This window comes from Chiloscyllium punctatum, chromosome 26 (assembly GCF_047496795.1).
Source record: "Chiloscyllium punctatum isolate Juve2018m chromosome 26, sChiPun1.3, whole genome shotgun sequence".
Classification (NCBI taxonomy): domain Eukaryota; kingdom Metazoa; phylum Chordata; class Chondrichthyes; order Orectolobiformes; family Hemiscylliidae; genus Chiloscyllium; species Chiloscyllium punctatum.
This window is the reverse complement of record NC_092764.1, coordinates 1,650,655-1,672,164: the sequence shown is the minus strand read 5'-3', so window position 1 is coordinate 1,672,164 and position 21,510 is coordinate 1,650,655. Positions and strand designations below refer to the sequence as shown.

General features: G+C 42.7%; 1 protein-coding gene across 1 annotated transcript in view; it reads right to left on the bottom strand.

Moving 5' to 3' along the window:
* tat (tyrosine aminotransferase) overlaps nt 1-21,510 on the bottom strand; it is an 89,404-nt gene that overhangs the window by 38,568 nt on the left and 29,326 nt on the right. The window contains exons 6-8 of the mRNA XM_072595736.1: nt 14,961-15,099; nt 11,075-11,127; nt 6,697-6,849 (exon numbers count right to left, since the gene is read on the bottom strand). Of these exons, the coding sequence (XP_072451837.1) occupies nt 6,697-6,849; nt 11,075-11,127; nt 14,961-15,099 (345 nt within the window). The remainder of the gene's footprint in view (nt 1-6,696; nt 6,850-11,074; nt 11,128-14,960; nt 15,100-21,510) is intronic.

The following is a 21,510-nucleotide window of genomic DNA, read 5'->3' as shown; positions in this document are numbered from 1 at the left end:
TTAGCATGGCCAATTCACCTGACCTGCACATTTTTGGACTGTGGGAGGAAACCGGAGCACCCGGAGGAAACCCACACAGACATGGGGAGAATGTGCAAACTCTACACAGTCAGTCGCCTGAGGCGGGGATTGAACCCAGGTCTCTGGCGCTGTGAGGCAGCAGTGCTAACCACTGTGCCACCGTGCCACCCTTCAAGCCATTCATCATCCTGACTTGGAAATATGTCACTGTTCCTTCTCTGCTGCTGGGTCAAAATCCTGGAATTTGCTACCTAAGGGCATTGTGGGTCATCCTCCAGCATATGGGGGAGGTCCTGGTGCTATGTAGACCCTGGTGATGTTCTGGGGATCCAGGTTTGAATCTCACCATGGCAGATGGTGAAATTTGATTTCAATAAATGCCTGGAATTAGAACTTGAGTTATGGCCATGAAACCATTGTTGACTGTTGGAAAAAAACTGATTTTAAGATGGAAATGTTGGAAAAGATTAAATAATCGATGGAATTTAACTGTGAAAAATGTGAGATGGTACACTTTGGAAGGAATACTTTGACAAGAAAGTATACAATGAATGGTATGACACTAGAAGTTCTGTGGAACAAAGGGACCTTGAAGTGCTTGTCCATAGATCTATAAAGGCAGAAAGAATGGCATGCCAGTAGGGTGGTGTAAGAGGTATATGGGATACTTGCCTTTATCAAGCAAGGCATAGATTACAAAAGCAGGGAAGTCATTTTGGAGTTATTTAGAACTTTGGTGAAACCACAGCTAGACTACTGTGTGACGTTCTCGTCGTCACATTCCAAGAAGGATGTGATTATATTGGAGGGGGTGCAAAATAGATTCACCTCAATGCTGCCTGGGATGGAAAATTTAAGTTATGAAGAAAGGTTGGTTAGGCTGGTGTTGTTTTTGTTGAGAAGACTGAAGGGCTATCTGATTGAGGTGTACAAGATTGAGGGGCATAGACAGAATGGATAAGGATGCAGCTGTTCCCCTCAGTTAGAACATAGAACATTACAGCACAGTATAGGCCCTTTGGCCCTTGATGTTGCGCCGACCTGTCATACCAATCTGAAGCCCATCTAACCTACACTATTCCATGTACGTACATATGCTTGTCCAATGATGACTTAAATGTACTTAAAGTTGGCGAATCTACTACCATTGCAGGCAAAGCATTCCATACCCTTACTACTCTCTGAGTAAAGAAACTACCTCTGACATCTGTCCTATATCTATCACCCCTCAATTTAAAGCTATGCCCCCTCGTGCTCGCTGTCACCATACTTGGAAAAAGGCTCTCCCTGTCCACCCTATCTAACCCTCTAATTATCTTATATGTCTCTATTAAGTCACCTCTCAACCTTCTTCTCTCCAATGAAAACAGCCTCAAGTCCCTCAGCCTTTCCTCGTAAGACCTTCCCTCCATATCAGGTAAAATCCTAGTAAATCTCCTCTGCACCCTTTCCAAAGCTTCCACATCCAGGTCATTTATAAAAATGACGAACAGCAGTGGACCCAAAACCGACCCTTGTGGTACACCACTGGTAACTGGACTCCAGGATGAACATTTCCCATCAACCACCACCCTCTGTCTTCTTTCAGCAAGCCAATTACTGATCCAAATTGCTATATCTCCCACAATCCCATTCTTCTGCATTTTGTACAATAGCCTACTGTGGGAACCTTATCGAACGCCTTGCTGAAATTCATATACACCACATCAACCGGTTTACTCTCATCTACCTGTTTGGTCACCTTCTCAAAGAACTCAATAAGATTTGTGAGGCACAATTTACCCTTCACAAAACCATGCTGTCTATCCCTAATCAAATTATTCTTTTCTAGATGATTATAAATCCTATCTCTTATAACCTTTTCCAACACTTTACCAACAACTGAAGTAAGGCTCACTGGTCTACAATTACCAGGGTTGTCTCTCCTCCCCTTTTTGAACAGGGGAACCACATTTTCTATCCTTCTATTCTTGTAGACAATGATGATTTAAAGATTAATGCCAAAGGCTTGGCAATCTCCTCCCTGGCTTCCCAGAGGATCCTAGGATAAATCCCATCCGGCCCAGGTGACTTATCTAATTTCACACTCTGCAGGATTTCTAATATCTCTTCCTTGTGAACCTCAATCCCACCTAGTCTAGTAGCCTGTATCTCAGTATTCTCCTTGACAACATTGTCGTTTTCTAGAGTGAATACTGTCAAAAAATATTCATTAAGTGCTTCCCCTAACTCCTCTGACTCTACACACAACTTCCCACTACTATCCTTGATTGGCCCTAATCTTACTCTCAGAGAAAGTGAGGGCTGCAGATGCTGGAGATCAGAGCTGAAAATGTGTTATGGAAAAGTGCAGCAGGTCAGGCAGCATCCAAGGAGCAGGAGAATCGACATTTCGGGCATGAGCCCTTCTTTAGGAATCAGATTCCTGAAGAAGGGCTCATGCCGGAAACGTCGATTCTCCTGCCCCTTGGATGCTGCCTGACCTGCTGCGCTTTTCCAGCAACACAGTTTCAGCCCTAATCTTACTCTCATCATTATTTTATTCCTTAAATACCTATAGAAAGCCTTAGGGTTTACCCTGATCCTATCTGCCAACAACTTCTCATGTTTCCTCCTAACTCTTCTGAGCTCTCTCTTTAGGTCTTTCCTGGCTACCTTGTAACCCTCAAGCACCCTAACTGAGCCTTCACATCTCATCTTAACATAAGCCATCTTCTTCCTCTTGACCAGAGATTCCACTTCCTTCGTAAACCATGGCTCCTGTGCTCTACAGCTTCCTCCCTGCCCAACAGGTACATACTTATCTAGGACACACAGGAGCTTTTCCTTGAATAAGCTCCACATTTTTAATGTGTCCATCCCCTGCAGTTTCCTTCCCCATCCTATGCTTCCTAAATCTTGCCTAATCGCATCGTAATTGCCTTTCCCCCAGCTGTAACTCTTGCCCAGTGGTATACACCTATCCTTTTCTATCACTAAAGTAAACATAACAGAATTGTGATCGCTATCACCAAAGTGCTCACCTACTTCCAAGTCTAACGCCTGGCTGGGCTCATTACCCAGTACCAAATCTAATGCGGCTTTGCCCCTTGTTGGCCTGTCTACATACTGTGTCAGGAAGCCCTCCTGCACACATTGGACAAAAACTGACCCATCTATAGTACTCGTACTGTAGTGATCCCAGTCAATATTTGGATAGTTGAAGTCCCCCATGACAACTACCCTGTCTCTCTCACTCCTATCGAGAATCATCTTTGCTATCCTTTCCTCTACATCTCTGGAACTATTCAGAGGCCTATAGAAAACTCCCAACAGGGTGGCCTCTCCCTTCCTGTTTCTATCCTCAGCCCATACGACCTCAGTTGACAAGTCCCCAAACATCCTTTCTGCAACTGCAATACTGTCCTTGACCAATAATGCCACACCTCCCCCTCTTTTACCATCTTCTCTGTTCTTACTGAAACATCTAAATCCTAGAACCTGCAACAACCATTCCTGTCCCTGCTCTATCCATGTCTCCGAAATGGCCACAACATCGAAGTCCCAGGTACCAACCCATGCTGCAATTTCACCCACCTTATTCCGGATGCTCCTGGCATTGAAGTTGACACACTTCAAACCAACTTCTTGCTTGCCGGTGCCATCTGCATCCCTGAAACTTGATTTTGGACTTCCTACTCTCAATCTTTTCTATACTTGAACTACAATTTTGGTTCCCATCCCCCTGCTGGATTAGTTTAAACCCACCCCAATAGCCTTAGCAAATTCCAGCCCCCCCCCCCACCGCCACCCCCCAACCGGATATTGGTACCCCTCTGGTTCAGATGAAGACCATCCTGCTTGTAGAGGTCCCACCTACCCCAGAAAGAACCCCAATTATCCAAGAATTCAAATCTGTTGAGGGGAAATGGATTCAAGCTGATGAGCTGGAAAATTAGAGACCATGGGAGGCAAAACTTTTTTACCCAGAGCATGGTGACTGTTTGGAATCCGTTGCCTTGGAGGTGGTAGTGGTGAATTGCCTCACATCCTTTAAAAAGTACCTGGTTGAGCACCTCATAACATTCAAGATGCTGGGCCAAGTGCTAATAAGTGTGATGAGGTGGAAGGTCAGGTGTTTCTCACATTGTCAGTGCAAACTCAATGGCTGGAGGGCCTCTTCTATTCTGTATAATTTTATGATTCCATGAATAGCTCATCAGGTTCACTAAGGTCCATTCAGGAAAGAAACTGCTGTTCTCACCTAGTCTGGCCTACATGTGATTCCAGACTAACCTCTAGGCAATTGGGAGTAGGAAATGAATGCTGGTGTGGACAGCATCCACATCCCATGAATGAATATTAAAAAAATGAACTGCAGTAGTTCAAGAAGGCTGCTCACCACCACCTTTTCAAGGGCAACTAGGAAAGGACAGTAAATACAGACCAGCCACTGGTGTCCACATCCCAGTGAATTTAAAACAAAAACTGAGTGACTTGCTAGACCATATCAGAGGGCAGAGAGTCAACCACATTGAGGTGGCCTGGAGTCACATGTAGGCCAGACCAGGTAAGGTGGCAGATTTCCTTCATTGAAGGACATTAGTAAACCAGATGGGGTTTTTCTGATAATTGTCAGTGGTTTCATGATCATCATTGGACTCTTAATTCCAGAGACTTATTGAATTCCAAATCTGCCTATCTGCCATAGAAAAATTCAAATCTGCATTCTTCGAATATTAGCTGAGTTAGTGGATTAATTGTCTAGTGGTAATACCACTGGAACATCACCTCCTCTTTACTGCTCAGCAAAAGCCTGCTCAGAGATGGATAGTTTTGGGTTCTGCAGGGCCACTGGGGTCCTGACCTCATTAAAGTCTTGGTTCAAACCTGGACAAATGAATTGGATTCCAGAGATATGGTAAGAGTGACTGCCCTTGATATCAAGTTAACATTTGACCAACTGTGTATTAAGGACCCCTAGCAAAACTACAGTGAATGGGAAGCAGGGCAAACTCTACACCGGTTAGATTTATATCAGGCACAAAGGAAGAGGTTTGTGCTTGTTGGAGATCAATCCGTTTATAAAATAATGAGAGGTATAGATAGATTTAATGGTAGTTGTCTTTTCCCTAAGGTGGGGAAGATGAGGAGGCACACTTTTAAGGTGAGATGAGAGAGATTTTAAAAAGATATAAGAGGCAAATCTTTTACATGGAGGGTGATTCAAGTGTGAAATGAATTTCCTAAGGAAGTGGTGGATGCAGGTGCAATTACAACATTTAAAAGGCATTTGGATGGATACTTGAATAAGAAAGGTTTGGAGGGATATGAACCATGTGCAGGCAGGTGGGACTAGTTTAGTTTGGGATTATGTTCAGCATGATTGGTTGAAGGAAAGGGTCTGTTTCCGTGCTCTATGACTCTATCTCAGCTCCAAGACATCTCTGCAGGAGTAGTGTCACAGGCTTAATGATCAATTCATCAATGAGCTTCCTGTAGTGATTGTAATGAGGTCAGCAGCTGGACCTCATACAACATCAGTCTCCTAATTGCATAAGATTAACAGCTGACATGTAAAAAGGGCAAGTGTTAGACATCTTGACACTCTGGTGCCTGATTCAGCATGAAGCGGTACTGTAGTCAAGGACTATTCATATATAAATAACAGAGTGGTGATGAGATACTGGCTTCTGTACGGTTATTTCACTTCCCTTCATCATAAGGTCAGAGGTTGACATATTCACTGATGATTGCACATTTTGCACTCCTCAGATACTGAACATAGAACATGGAACTGTACAGAGTCTAGATTAAAGTGGAGCTGGAAAAGCACAGCAGGTCAGGTAGCATCCGAGGAGCAAGAAAATTGACGTTTTAGGCAAAAGGCCTTTATCAGGAATGAGGCCTCATTCCTGATGTTGCCTGACCTGCTGTGCTTTTCCAGCCCCACTCTAATCTAGACTCTGATCTTCAGCATCTGCTGTCCTCACTTTCAACATAGAACTGTACAGCACAGGAATGCACCCTTTGGCACATGATGCTGTGCCGAACATGATGCCAAATTAAACCAATCCCTTCTGCCTTCCCTTGGTCCATATCCCTCCATTCCTTGCATATTCATGTGCCTATCTAAAAGTCCCTTAAATGCCCCTATCAAAACCTGTCTCCACCACCACCACTGGCAGCGCACTCCAGACTCCTACCACTCTGTGTAAAATATTTACTCCTCATGTCTCCTTTCAACGTTCACCCTCTCAAATTTAAAAGCAGTCCATGTCCAGTTGCATGTATCGAATCTTGGGCTGATGGCTGGCAAGTAATATTTGCACCACACAAATGCCAGGCAATGATCATCTCCAAGAAGAGATAATCCAACCATTGACCCTTAACATTTAATGGTGTTACCATTGTTGAACCCACCCGCTATTAACATCCTGGAAGTTACCATTGATCAGGAACTCAACTTCACTAGCTTTATAAATACAGTGGTGACAATGGCAAGTCAGAGGCCAGAGATCCTGCAGTGATAACTTACTTTCTGACCAGTGCACTCTCTAAATTGTGTGGCCCTGCACTGAAGTTCTTCCAAGATTCTGCACATGCCAACTAGCATACTGATACATTGACTTTTGGATTTGGAAGTCCCTGCCATGCAAAGACCTACTGATTGGTCAGTCTCCTAATTAAACTCACCTCTCTGTTAAAGATATTGCTTCGGTCATGTATGAGAATCCAGCCCATTCGCCAGCCAGGTACAAGCCATCGTTTGGCCAGACCACCACAGGACAGGATTGGGACATTGCTGCTCAGTGAGCTAAGGGCAATGAACTTGCACTCAGGGAAGACCTAAAGAATACAAAAATCACAGGTTAGAGACACAGGTTAGATGATGAGGAAGGCAGAGAGGAGACAGGTGCAAGAGACCGCGGGCGAAGTACCGTCAGGAACAAGTTGAATCTTTTGGAAACAGTAGAGACAGATGACACTGTCAGTCCGCAAGGCGGTCAGGTCTGTCAATCAAAAGTTGGTGTGGAGGCAGAGCCAAGGAGTCAGACGTCGCACAGAGCCGTGGTGATAAGGGACTCCCTAGTGAGAGGAACTGAACGGGGTTTCTGTGGCAACAGGCGGGATTTGAGGATGGTGTGTTGCCTTCCCGGTGCCAGGATTAAGGACATCGCAGACAGAGTACAGGAAATCCTCAAGGGCGAAGGTGAAGAGCCAGACGTGGTGGTGCATGTCGGCACAAATGCTGTTGGGAAGAAGAGGAGGGAGATTCTACAGCAGGACTTTGAAGAACTCAGAAGAAAGCTGAAAAGCAGGACATTCAAGGTGGTTATCTCCAGTTTGCTTCCAGTTCCTCGGGCTGGAGAGGCCAGAAACAGGGAGATAATGGACTTGAATGTGTAGCTGGGGAACTGGTGCAGGAAGCAAGGATTTAAATTCTTGGACCACTGGGGTATATTTTGTGGTAAGCATAAATTATACAAAAGAGATGGTTTGCACCTTAATAGGTTGGGGACCAGCATTCTGGCAGGCTGGTTTGCTACTGCAACACAGCTGCGTTTAAACTAAATAGCGGGGGAGGTGGGGGGGGGGGAGAGGGGAGGGGACAAACTGGAAGTTTAAGAAAAAATTGAAGGGAAAGTTAGAACAAGGGAAGTCAAGAAAGACAACGGTATCAATGAGGCATAAAACTCAGAAAGGGATCATGCTGTAAGGTTGAGTGAAATAGGGGTTGATAGGAAGGGTGAGGGCAGTAACAAATTAAAAATACTATATATGAATGCACGAAGTATTAGAAATAAGATGCTGAGCTTGAGGCTGTTTTGGAAATTGGCAGCTATGATATTGTGGGGATAACTGAGACATGGCTTCAAGTGGACAGGGCCTGGGAAATGAATTTTCAAGGCTATACATGCTATCGTAAGGACAGACTGACAGCAGAGGCGGTGCAATGGCTCTCTTGGAAAGGGATGATATTCAGTCCCTTGCGCGGGGGGACCTAGAATCAGGGGATGTAGAGTCAGTATGGATAGAGCTGAGAAATTCTAAGGGTAGAAAGACCCTCTTGGGAGTTATCTACAGGCCCCCAAACAGTAGTATGGATGTAGGGTGTAAGTTGAATAAAGAGCTGAAATTGGCCTGTCGCAAAGATGTTACTACAGTTGTTATGGGGGATTTCAACATGCAGGTAGACTGGGAGAATCAGGATGGTATTGGACCTCAAGAAAGAGACTTTGTGGAGTGCCTCCGAGATGGATTCTTAGAACAGCTGGTACTGGAGCCTACCAGGGAGAAGGCAATTCTGGATCTGGTATTATGCAACGAACCAGAATTGATCAGGGACCTTGAAGTGAAGGAGCCATTAGGAGGTAGTGACCATAATACGATAAGCTTCAATCTGCAATTTGAAAGGGAGAGGGTACGATCGGTAGTGACAATATTTCAGTTGAATAAAGGGAACTATGGAGCTATGAGGGAGGAGCTGGCCAAAGTTCAATGGTGCAATACCTTAGCAGGGATGACAGTGGAGGAACAATGGCAGATATTTTTGGATATAATGCAGAAGATGCAGGATCAGTTCATTCCAAAAAGGAAGAAAGATTCTAGGAGGAGGCATGGGTGGCCATGGCTGATGAGGGAAGTTAAGAAACATATAAAGTCAAAAGAGAAAATGTATAACATAGCAAAGATGAGTGGGAAAACAGAGGACTGGGAAGCTTTTAAAGAACAACAGAGGATTACTAAGAAGGAAATACACAGAGAAAAAATGAGGTACGAAGGTAAACTTGCCAAAAATATAAAGGAGGATAGTAAAAGCTTTTTTCGGTGTGTGAAAGGCAAACAATGGTTAAGACTAAAATTGGGCCCTTGAAGACAGAAATAGGGGAATATATTACGGGGAACAAAGAAATCGCAGAAGAGTTGAATTGGTACTCCAGATCTGTGTTCACTGGGGAAGACACAAGCAATCTCCCTGAGGTAACAGTGGCTGAAGGACCTGAACTTAAGGGAATTTATATTTGGCTGGAATTGGTGTTGGAGAGACTGTTAGGTCTGAAGGCTGATAAGTCCCCAGGGCCTGATAGTCTACATCCCAGGGTACTGAAGGAGGTGGCTCGGGAAATCGTGGATGCGTTGGTGATCATTTTCCAGAGTTCGATAGATTCGGGAGCAGTTCCTGCAGATTGGAGGGTGGCTAATGTTGCACCACTTTTTAAGAAAGGAGCAAGAGAGAAAGCAGGAAATTATAGACCAGTTAGTCTGACCTCAGTGGTGGGAAAGATGCTGGAGTCTGTTATAAAGGATGAAATTACGACACATCTGGATAGCAGTAACAGGATAGGTCAGAGTCAGCATGGATTTATGAAGGGGAAATCATGTTTGACTAATCTTCTGGAATTTTTTGAGGATGTAACTCTGAAGATGGAAAAGGGAGATCCAGTGGATGTAGTGTACCTGGACTTTCAGAAAGCCTTTGATAAAGTCCCACATAGGAGGTTAGTGAGCAAAATTAGGGCGCATGGTATTGGGGGCAAGGTACTGACTTGGATTGAAAATTGGTTGGCTGACAGGAAACAAAGAGTAATGATAAATAGCTCCCTTTCGGAATGGCAGGCGGTGATCAGTGGGCTACCGCAGGGAGCAGTTCTGGGACCGCAGCTTTTTACAATATATATTAATGATAGAGAAGATGGTATTAATAGTAACATTAGCAAATTTGCTGATGATACAAAGCTGGGTGGCAGGTTGAAATGTGAGGAGGATGTTCGGAGATTACAAGGTGACCTGGACAGGTTAGGTGAGTGGACAGATGCATGGCAGATGCAGTTTACTGTGCATAAATGTATGGTTATCCACTTTGGTGGCAAGAACAAGAAGGCAGATTACTACCTAAATGGAGTCAAGTTAGGTAAAGGGGCAGTACAAAGAGATCTGGGTGTTCTTGTACACCAGTCAATGAAGGCAAGCATGCAGGTACAGCAGGTAGTGAAGAAGGCTAATAGCATGCTGGCCTTTATAACAAGAGGGATTGAGTATAGAAGCAAAGAGGTTCTTCTGCAGCTATATAGGGCCCTGGTGAGACCACACCTGGAGCACTGTGTGCAGTTCTGGTCTCCAAATTTGAGGAAAGACATTCTGGCTATTGAGGGAGTGCAGCGTAGGTTCACGAGGTTAATTTCTGGAATGGCGGGACTATCTTATGTTGAAAGATTGGAGTGGCTGGACTTGTACACCCTTGAGTTTAGAAGACTGAGAGGGGATCTGACTGAGATGTATAAGATTATTAAAGGATTGGACACTCTGGAGGCAGGAAACATGTTTCCGCTGATTGGTGAATCCCGAACCAGAGGACATAGCTTAAAAATAAGGGGTAGGCCATTTAGGACAGAGATGAGGAGAAACTTCTTCACCCAGAGAGTGGTGGGTGTGTGGAATGCTCTGCCCCAGAAGGCAGTGGAGGCCCAGTCTCTGGATTCGTTTAAGAAAGAATTGGATAGAGCTCTCAAGGATAGTGGAGTCAAGGGTTATGGAGATAAGGCAGGAACAGGATACTGATTGAGGATGATCAGCCATGATCATATTGAATGGTGGTGCAGGCTCGAAGGGCAGAATGGCCTACTCCTGCACCTATTGTCAAATAAATACTCAAATTCAGTTCATAAAGACTTTTGATTAAATGTGAATTAAGACTGGTATGATGCTGGAACCTAGATTCGGATCTAGACAAACCTCAAAACTAGACTGCAAATAATTTGCTGGAAATATACAAGGGTGGACCATGAGGGAAGGGGAATAAAGAAACCATATTTTAAATTGTGTATATGCCAGACTTATTGCCACATGTTGAACTCAAAACGGCCTATTGCCACTCAAAGTGCTATGTATTTAACAACGCAACTGAGTAAATCCAATTATCTGCTGTGTGTCATTGTGAACAATTCAAGGGGAGTGTTTCACTGTATCGATAACAGTGTATGGAAATTTGGATCTAATATGAGTTCATGACAACAGCAGTGCACACAGAATTTTAATAAGGGGATATGTACACAGTGCAATCTTTTCTCACCATATCTTCATAGATTTCATCAGCCAGGATTGGAAGGTAGTTCCTTGCTGCAACTGAAAAAGGAATAAACATGAGCATCAAATGTTGCAATTAATGGAGAAAATTTACACTTCAACAGTAAATATTTTTCGAAGTGAATTATTTGTGAAATTTTTCATTACATAGAAACATGGAAAATAGGAACAAGAACCGGCCATTTGGCCTCTGAGCCTGCTCCATCATTCAGTACGACCTTGGCGAATCAACCTACTGAGATCCCACTTTCTTTCCTTACTCTTTTATCTCTTCAGCTGTAAAAGATATATCCTTCTCTTTCTTGAAAACTTTCAATGTCTTAGCCTCAGCAGTTTTCTGTGGTACAGAATTGCAACTCCACTTTCAAGGAGCTATGAACCTGGACTCCAAGGTCTCTTTGTTCAACAACACTCCCTAGGACCTTACCATTAAGTGTAAAAGACCTGCTAAGATTTGCTTTCCCAAAATGCAGCACCTCTCATTTATCTGAATTAAACTCCATCTGCCACTTCTCAGCCTATTGGCCCATTTGGTCCAGATCCTGTTGTAATCTGAGGTAACCCTCTTCACTGTCCACTACACCTCCAATTTTGGTGTCATCTGCAAACCTACTAACTGTACCTCTTATGCTCGCATCCAAATTATTTATGTAAATGACAAAAAGTAGAGGGCCCAGCACTGATCCTTGTGGCACTCCACTGGTCACAGGCCTCCAGTCGGAAAAACAACCCTCCACCACCACCATCTACCGCTCTGCCCCCATCAATCCTCTTTGTTACTTCTTCAAAAAACTCAATTAAGTTTGATTTCCCATGCACAAAGCCATGTTGACTATCCCAAATCAGTCCTTGCCTTTCCAAATACATGTACATCCTGTCCCTCAGGATTCCCTCCAACAACTTTCCCACCACCGAGGTCAGGCTCACTGGTCTATAGTTCCCTGGCTTGTCTTTACTGCCCTTCTTAAACAGTAGCACCACGTTTGCCAAACTCCAGTCTTCCGGTACCTCACCTGTGACTATCAATGATACAAATATCTCAGCAAGAGGCCCAGCAATCACTTCTCTAGTTTCCCACAGAGTTCTCAGGTACACCTGATCAGGTCCTGAGGATTTATCCACCTTTAACCATTTCAAGACATCCAGCACTTCCTCCTCTGTAATCTGGACATTTTGCAAGATGTCACCATCTATTTCCCTACAGACTATATCTTCCATATCCTTTTCCATAGTAAATACTGATGCAAAATATTCATTTAGTATCTCCCCCATTTTTTGTGGCTCCACACAAAGGTCACCTTGCTGATCTTTGAGGGGCCTTATTCTCTCCCTAGTTCCCCTTTCGTCCTTAATATATTTGTAAAAACCCTTTGAATTCTCTTTAATTCTATTTGCCAAAGCTATCTCGTGTCCCCATTTTGCCCTCCTGATTTTCCTCTTAAGTATACTCCTACGTCCTTTATACTCTTCTAAGGATTCACTCGATCTATCCTGTCTATATCTGACATCTGCTTCCTTTTTCTTAACCAAACCTTCAATTTCTTTAGTCATCCAGCATTCCCTATACCTACCAACCTTTCCTTTCACCCTGACAGGAATATACTTTCTCTGGATTCTTATTATCTCATTTCTGAAGGCTTCCCATTTTCCAGCCGTCCCTTTACCTGCGAACATCTGCCTCCAATCAGCTTTCGAAAGTTCTTGCCTAATACCGTCAAAATTGACCTTTCACCAATTTAGAACTTCAACTTTTAGATCTGGCCTATCCTTTTCCATCACCATTTTAAAACAAATAGAATTATGGTCGCTGGTCCCTAAGTGCTTCCCCACTGACACCTCAGTCACCTGCCCTGCCTTATTTCCCAAGAGTAGGTCAGGTTTTGCACCTTCTCTAGTAGGTATATCCACATACTGAATCAGAACATTGTCTTGTACACATTTAAGAAATTCCTCTCCATCTAAACCTTTAACACTATGGCAGTCCCAGATGTTTGGAAAGTTAAAATCCCCTACCATAACCACCCTTTATTCTTATAGATAGCTGGGATCTCCTTACAAGTTTGTTTCTCAATTTCCCTCTGACTATTGGGGGGTGTATAATACAATCCCAATAATGTGATCATCCCTTTCTTATTTCTCAGTTCCACCCAAATAACTTCCCTGGATGTATTTCCATGAATATCCTCCCTCAGCACAGCTGTAAATGCTATCCCTAATCAAAAATGCCACTCTCTATTGCCTCCCTTTCTACCCTTCATGTAGCATTTGTATCCCAGAACATTAAGCTGCCAGTCTTGCTCATCCCTGAGCCATGTTTCCGTAATTGCTATGATATCCCAGTCCCATGTTTCTAACCATGCCCTGAGTTCATCTGCCTTCCCTGTTAGGCCCCTTGCATTGAAATAAATGAAGTTTAATTTATTAGTCCTACCTTGTCCCTGCCTGCCCTGCATGTTTGACTCACTCCTGTTCTCAGTTGTACCCATCTCAGACTGATCTCTTTCTTCACTATCTCCCTCGGTCCCACCCCCCCACCTTACTAGTTTAAATCCTCCCAAGCAGTTCTAGCAAATTTCCCTGCCAGTATATTAGTCCCCTTCCAATTTCGGTGCAATCTGTCCTTCTTGTACAAGTCACTTCTACCCCAAAAGAGATTCCAATGATCCAAAAATGTGAATCCTTCTCCCATACACCAGCTCCTCAGCCATGCATTCATCTGCTCTATCCTCCTCTTCCTGCCCTCACTAGCTTGTGGCACCGGGAGTAATCCAGATATTACTACCCTTGAGGACCTCCTTTTTAAATTCCTGCCTAACTCTGTAATCTCCCTTCAGAATCTCAACCTTTTCCCTTCCATTGTCGTTGGTTCCAATGTGGACAATGACCTCCTGCTGGCCTCTCTCCCCCATGAGAACATTCTGCACCCTCTCTGAGATATTCTTGATCCTGGCACAAGGGAAACAACACACCATTCTGCTTTCTCTCTGCTGGCCACAGAAACGTCTGCCTGTACCTCTGACTACAGAATCCCCTAACACAACTGATCTCTTGGAAGCCAATGTACCCCTCGTTGCATTAGAGCCAGTCTCAATACCAGAAACTTGGCTATTCGTGCTACGTTCCCCTGAGAATCCATCCACCCCCTACTTTTTCCAAAAACAGCATACCTGTTTGAAATGGGTATATCCACAAAAGACTCCTGCACTAGCTGCCTACCTCTCTTACCCTTCCAGGAGTTAACCCATATATAGGACTGTATCTGAGACTTTCCCCCCTTCCTGTAACTGCCATCCATCACATACTGTTACTGTTGCAAATTTCTCATCACTTCTATCTGTCTCTCCAAAGGATCCACTCGATCTGATAAGATTCACATCCAACAGCATTTATGGCAGATATAATCCACAGTAACCCTTAAACTCTCTTTAAACTCCCACATCTGACAAGAAGTACATATCACTGCAAAGGCCATTTTTGCTCCTTCACAATCTACAGACCCCGAAAATAACACCGTCTTATTCCTCTACAAACACTGCTCCAGGTTAAACTAATAGCTATGGCTTATATTTTAAGTTTAATTAAGAGACTTATCTCCAAAAACATATAATCAAGAAAGAATCCACTATACTCCCTACTGCAGTCTTTCTCTTGGACAGACTTAAAACAACAATTAACTTCTTTGATTCTGTGCTGTGAATTTCACCCAACAGTTCCTCCAAGATTAGTTGTGATAGATAGATACTGCCCATCATTCAGATTGGATTTCCATCAATCAGATTCCCTTGACCATCAGCTGTCTAAAGTTACATATTCTAATCGTATACATAGTCGTTGGTCCTTTAGTAAATTGATGTCATTGTAGTAACACTAACCAGCGAGAATCTTTTGGAGATGGGATTTACTGAACACAGAGCCACATGGATTGGAAGGGTTATTCACAATAATACAGGCAGTTTTATCATCAATCAATGCTTCCATTTGTTTCAGATCAATTTCCCATGATCTCTCTGGCTGAAATAGTCAAAAGAAAATTAGTCAGTTTCTCGCATTATAATATGAATATGCAGAATATAGGAAATACCAAAACTGAACATGCATAACTCACAGATAAGCAAGCACCTTTTTAGGAAATATGGACATCACTGGTGAAGATCATAGGATTTAGGAATAGGAACAGGCCATTCAGCTCTTTGAGCCTGCTCCATAATTCAATAAGACCATAACAGATCTAGTTGTCATCTCAACTCCACAATCCTGTCTGCACCTTATTGCCTTTTCAAATTCTCATCTATCAAGATCTATCTAACTTGACCTTAAGTAAATTCAATGACTTCGCCTCCACTTTTTTTGAGGGAAGGAAATTCCACAGACTAAGATCCCTTTGACAAATAAAATTTTATTTCCATCCTCAATGTGAGATGTCTTATTCTTAAACTATCTCCCTATTCTAGACTCTCCCACAAGATAAAACATTCCCTCAGAATTCACCCTGTCAAATTTTCCCCAATTATACTCCATTTGACAAATGTTTGCCCACTCACTCAACCCATCTATATCCGTTTGCCTCTTCCTAACTATTATTTTCTCATTTGTCTTGATGTTATCAGCAAATGTAGCTATGATACTTTAAATCAGAATATCCAAATTGTTGATATAATTTAGAAACAGTTGAGAGCACAGCACTGATTTGAGGTATTCCACTAATTATAGAAGTTTGTCAACTCAAAATAGAGCCATTTATCATTACCCTTTGCTTTCTGTTATCTAATCAATCCTTTTTTATGCTAAAATATTATCCAATGAACTCTTATTTTGTGTAGTAACCCTTGATATGCCACCTTGATTTATTGTTTCTTCAAAAACCTCTAATAGATTAGTTGAACATGATTTTCCTTTCACAAAACCGTGTTGACTCTGTCAGATTTTCTAAGTGTTCTGTTACAACCTCCACAATAATAAAATCTAGTAATTTTCCTTTGACAGATGTTAGGTTAACTGTTGTATAGTCTCCTGCTTTGTCTCTCACTGAGACCTCCAGAATCTAAGAAATTTTGGAAGCTTATAACTAATGTCTCTCCTATATCTGCAATCTTTTCCCATAGGAAACATACAAAGTGGTCCAGTGATTTGTCAGGCTTTAGTTCCAATAATGTTTGCAGCACTTTTTTCCCTGGTGAATGATTGTTTTAAGTTCCTCCCTCCCATTCGCCTCTTGATTTTCAAGTGTCTTTGGGAAGTATTTCAAATTTTCTAAATGCCTCCTCTATTCCTGATTTTCCCTTATTAATTCTCTATATGCTATCTACAGGACCAACATTAACTTTCAATGTGTTCCTATTTGATATTTATAAAATGTCTAACTGCCTATTTTATATTATTAGCTACCTTTCTCTCATACACTAGTTTCTCCTTTATAGTGTTTCTTTTCTAATCCTTTTAATCCTCATAGTCTGTCCAATCCTCTGATTTACCACTAAGCTTCACAGAATTGTACAGTAGAACATAGAACATAGACATAGAATGTAGAACTGTACAGCACAGGAACTGGCCCTTTGGCCAAATTAAACTAATCTCTTCTGCTTGCCCTTGGTCCATATCCCTCCATTCCTTACATATTCATGTGCCTATCTAAAAGTTCCTTAAATGCCCCTACTATACCTGCCTCCACCACGACCCCAGCAGTGCGTTTCTGACTTCTACGATTGTCTGTGTAAAAAGCTTGCCCCTCATATCTCCTTTGAATTTTCCCCCTCCTAGCTTCAATGCATGATTTTATTTGATTTATTGTGGTCGCATGTATCTACAGTGAAAAAGTTTTGTTTTATGCAGTACAGTCAGATCACAACAAATGAGGACACTATGACACAGATCATAGGGTGCTTAGACAGAGTGAAGTACACAAGGTTATGGCTACACAGGAGGTGCACTAAGCAAGATCAACATTATTTGAAGTGAGAGAGGTCCATTCGGCAGTCTAATAACAGGATGGAAGAAGCTGTTCTTTAAATTGTTGGTGCATGTGTTTAAGCTTCTGTATCTCCTGCCTAATAGGAGAGATTGTAAGAGAGCATTACCAGGGTGTGAGGAGTCTTTGATGATGTTGGCAGCCTTTCTGCAATACCGAGAAGTATAAATAGAATCTATGGATGGAAGGTTGACTTCCGTGATGGTCTGTGCACAGAGACTTCTGTAGTTTCTAACAGCCCTGGGCAGAGCAGTTGCCGTACCTGGTTAGAATGCTTTCAGTGGTGCATCTGTAAAAGTTGGTGAGGGTCCTTATGAACAGGCTGAATTTCTAAAGCTGCCTGAGGAAGAAGAGGCGTTGTTGTGCCTCCTTGACTGTCTCATCTATATGGAAGGTCTGGGACAAATTATTGGTTATCATCACTCCTAGGAGCTTGACGCTTTTGACCATCTACATCTCAGCTCTGTGGAAGTAGATATAGGCATGTTTTCCTCTTTTCTTCCTGACGTCAATAATCAGTTCTTTTATTATGCCAACATTGGGAGATTGTTATCATTGCACCATAATACTAAGCACTCTATCTCCTTCCTGTATTCCAACTCATCTTTGTTTGGTATCTGGATTACCATGGTGGTACTGTCACCAAACTTATAGATGTCATTCATATAGAATTTGACTACACAGTCTTGGGTGTACAGGCATTCGGTGTAGGGCTGAGAATACATCCTTGTGGGGCACCAGTATTGAGTGTTATTGTGGAGGAGGTGCTGTTGTCTATCTTCAAAGATTGCGGACTGTTGGTCATGAAGCTGAGGATCCAATTGCAAAGGAGACAGCAGAGACTGAGGTCTTGGAATTTTGAGATTAGTCTACTCATGTAGGGATTATGGTCTTGAAGGCAAAGTAGTAGTCAATGAGTAGGAGCCTGACATTGGTTACCTTGTTATCCAGGAGTGTAGGCCTAGGGAAATGGCATCTGCTATGGATCTGTTTCACTGTAGGCAAATTGTAGGGGATTAAAGCAGGCTGGGAGGCTAGAGTTGATTACCAACCTCTTGAAGTACTTCATGATTGTGGGAATCAGAACCATTTGGCGGTAGGCATTGAGGTACTTTGATTGCCCTCTGATATTAGATATTTCAACTCTGGGAAAAAGATTCTGACTGTCAACTCACAATTTTATAGACTTCTCTCAAGTCTCCCCTCAGCCTCCATCACTCCAGAGAAAACAACTGAATCTTTGTAGCATCCTCTTATGGCTCATACCCTCTAGGCCAGTCACCTACCTGGTAAACCTCTTCTGCACCCTCTCCAAATCCTCCACATATTTCCTATAATGTGGTGACCAGAATTGAAAGAAATACAATATTCTAAGTGTAGCCTAAGCAAAGTCTCAACCTTCATCGATCACGTTAGTTACCTTCTCAAAAAAATCAATTAAGTTCGTAAAACATGACCTGCTCCTCACAAAGCCATGCTGACTCTCCCTAATTAGGCCACACTTTTTCTAAATGCACATAAATATGGGGAGATGATGGCCTACTGGTATTATTGCTGGACTGTTAATCCCAGATAATGTTCTGAGGACCTGAGTTTGAATCCTGCCATGGCAGATGGTAGAGTTTGAATTCAATAAAAGTCTGAAATTAAAAGTCTAATGATGTCCATGAAACCATTGCCAATTGTCAGAAAACCCATCTGGTTCACTAATGTCCTTTAGGGAAGGAATGTCATGGTTATACTAAAAGAGGACATCTTGGAGGATTCATCTAATGAAGCCATATGAATAAAACTTAGGTACAAGAAAGGATCAATCACTCTGATGGGGTTGTACTCAGGCTTCCCAATAGTTAACAGGTGATAGAAGAACAGATACGAAAGCAGGTCATAGAAAAATGTAAAAATAAAAGGGTTTTGCCCTGGATGATTTTAACTTCCCCAATATCCACTGGGACTCCCTTAATGCTAGGGGCTTCAATGGGGCAGAATTTGTGAAGTGTATCCCAAGAAAGCTTCTTGAATTAATATGTAGACATTCCAACTAGGGAAGGGGTCACTAAACTTTGTATTTGGGAATAAACCTGGCCAGGTGATCAAAGTTTCAGTGGGGGAGCATTTACGAACAGTGATCATAATCACTAAGATAGTTGTGAATAAGGATAAGGATTAGAGTGGTCCTTGGGTGTAAGTGCTAAATTGTGAGAAGGCTAATTACAACAGTATTAGGCAGAAACTGGAGAAATTAGATGGGGCGATTGTATGTGTGTGTTTGGGGGGGGGGGGGGGGGGGGGGCGGTAGTGGGTGGAGGAGGAATGAATGCTATTTGAGGGTGCATCCACATTTGACATATAGGAGACTTTTAAAGATTTCAAGAAGTTTCTGCGAGGATGAAAGATAAGGATTGCAAAATTTAGGAGTCCCAAGTTTAGTCAAAAACAAAAAGTGAGAATATGTAAGGTTTGGGAAACTGAAACCAGACAAGGCCCTTGAGAAAATATAGAGAAAGCAGTATATTGAGCAATATGGAATTAGGATGTCTAAAAGAGGCCATGCAAAGTCCTTGGCAAGTAGGATTAAAAAGAATCCTGAAACATTTTATACATATATTTGTAATACGAGGGTATCTCTTTTATTATTCATTCAAATGATGGGGTGTCACTGGCTGGGTCAATATTTTTTGCACATGCCTAATTTCCCAGCGAACAGTTAAGACTCAACCATTTTACTCATCTGTAAAAACATATAGGCCAGATCGAGTCAGGATGCAGATTTCCTTCATGGAGTCATAGAGATGTACAGCACGTAAACAGACCCTTTGGTCCAACTTGTCCATGCCAACCAGATATCCCACACAATCTAGTGCCACCTGCCAGCACCCCACCCATATCCCTCCAAACCCTTCCTATTCATTTACCCATCCAGATGCCTTTAAAATGCTGCAATTGTACCAGCCTCCACCACTTCCTCTGGCAGCTCATTCCATACACATCCCATAAGATCATTACTGAACCAGATGGGTTTTCCTGACAATATACAATGATGTCGTGGTCATCATTAAACTCATTTCTGGATTCTTATTGAATTCAAACTCAACCATCTGCTATGATGGGATTCAAATCCAGGTCCCCAGAACATTACTGAGTCTCTAGACTAATATTCCAGCGATAATACCACAATGCCATTCCACTGGCTAGGGAAAGGATAGGTCCAAAGGATCAGGCAAAGAAGTGGCAGTTGAAATAGAACATGGGAAAATGTGAGGTCATGCACTTTGGTAGGAAGAATAGAGGCATGGACTATTTTCTAAATGGGAAGAAAATTCATAAATATGAAGTGTAGGTTTCTCTTAAGGAAAACTTGCAGGTTGAGTTGGTAGTTAGGAAGGCAAACACAATATCGTCATTCGTCTTGATAGGCTAGAATATAAAGGCAAGGATGTACTTTGAAGGCTTTATCAGGCTCTGATCAGACCATATTTAAAGTATTGTGAGGAATTTTGGGCCCCATACCTCAGGAAGATGTATTGGCCCTGGAGCACGTCCAGAGGAGGTTTACGAGAGTGATCTTAGGAATTAAAGGTTTAACATATGGGGAACATTTGAGGACTCTGGGACTATAGTCAATCGAGTTTAGAAGAATGAGGGGGAGTCTGATTGAAACTTTCAGAATACTGAATGGTCTGGACAGCGTATACATTGGGAAGATGTTTCCATTGTCAGGAGAGATGAGGACCATTGGCATGGCAGGAGAGACGAGGATGAGGATCTCATCCATATCCTCTGTATCCATACATAAATGGGCAGCACGGTGGCACAGTGGTTAGCACTGCTGCCTCGCAGCGCCGGAGACCCGGGTTCAATTCCCGCCTCAGGCGACTGACTGTGTGGAGTTTGCACGTTCTCCCCGTGTCTGCGTGGGTTTCCTCTGGGTGCTCCAGTTTCCTCCCACAGTCCAAAGATGTGCAGGTCAGGTGAATTGGCCATGCTAAATTGCCCGTAGTGTTAGGTAAGGGGTAGATGTAGGGGTATGGGTGGGTTACGCTTCGGCGGGGCGGTGTGGACTTGTTGGGCCGAAGGGCCTGTTTCCACACTGTAAGTAATCTAATCTAATCTTAAATTACCTCCTTTGTCCTTAAGACCATTAGACCATAAGACATTGGAACCGAATTAGGCCATTCAGCCCATTGGTTCTGCTCCATTCTGTCTTAGAGTAAAGGGGAGATCAGGAGAAACTTCTTCAGCCAGAAAGTTTTGAATTTGTAGAATTCATTGCCACAGATGGCTGTGGAGGCCAGGTTATCTAGTATATTTAAAACAGAGATAGATAAATTCTTAATTGCGAAGGGGATCAAAGGTAACAGGGAGAAAGTGGGAAAATAGGGTTGAAAAACCTATCAGCCATGATTAAATGGTAGAGTAGAATCAATGGGCTGAATAGTCTAATTTCTGTTCCTATG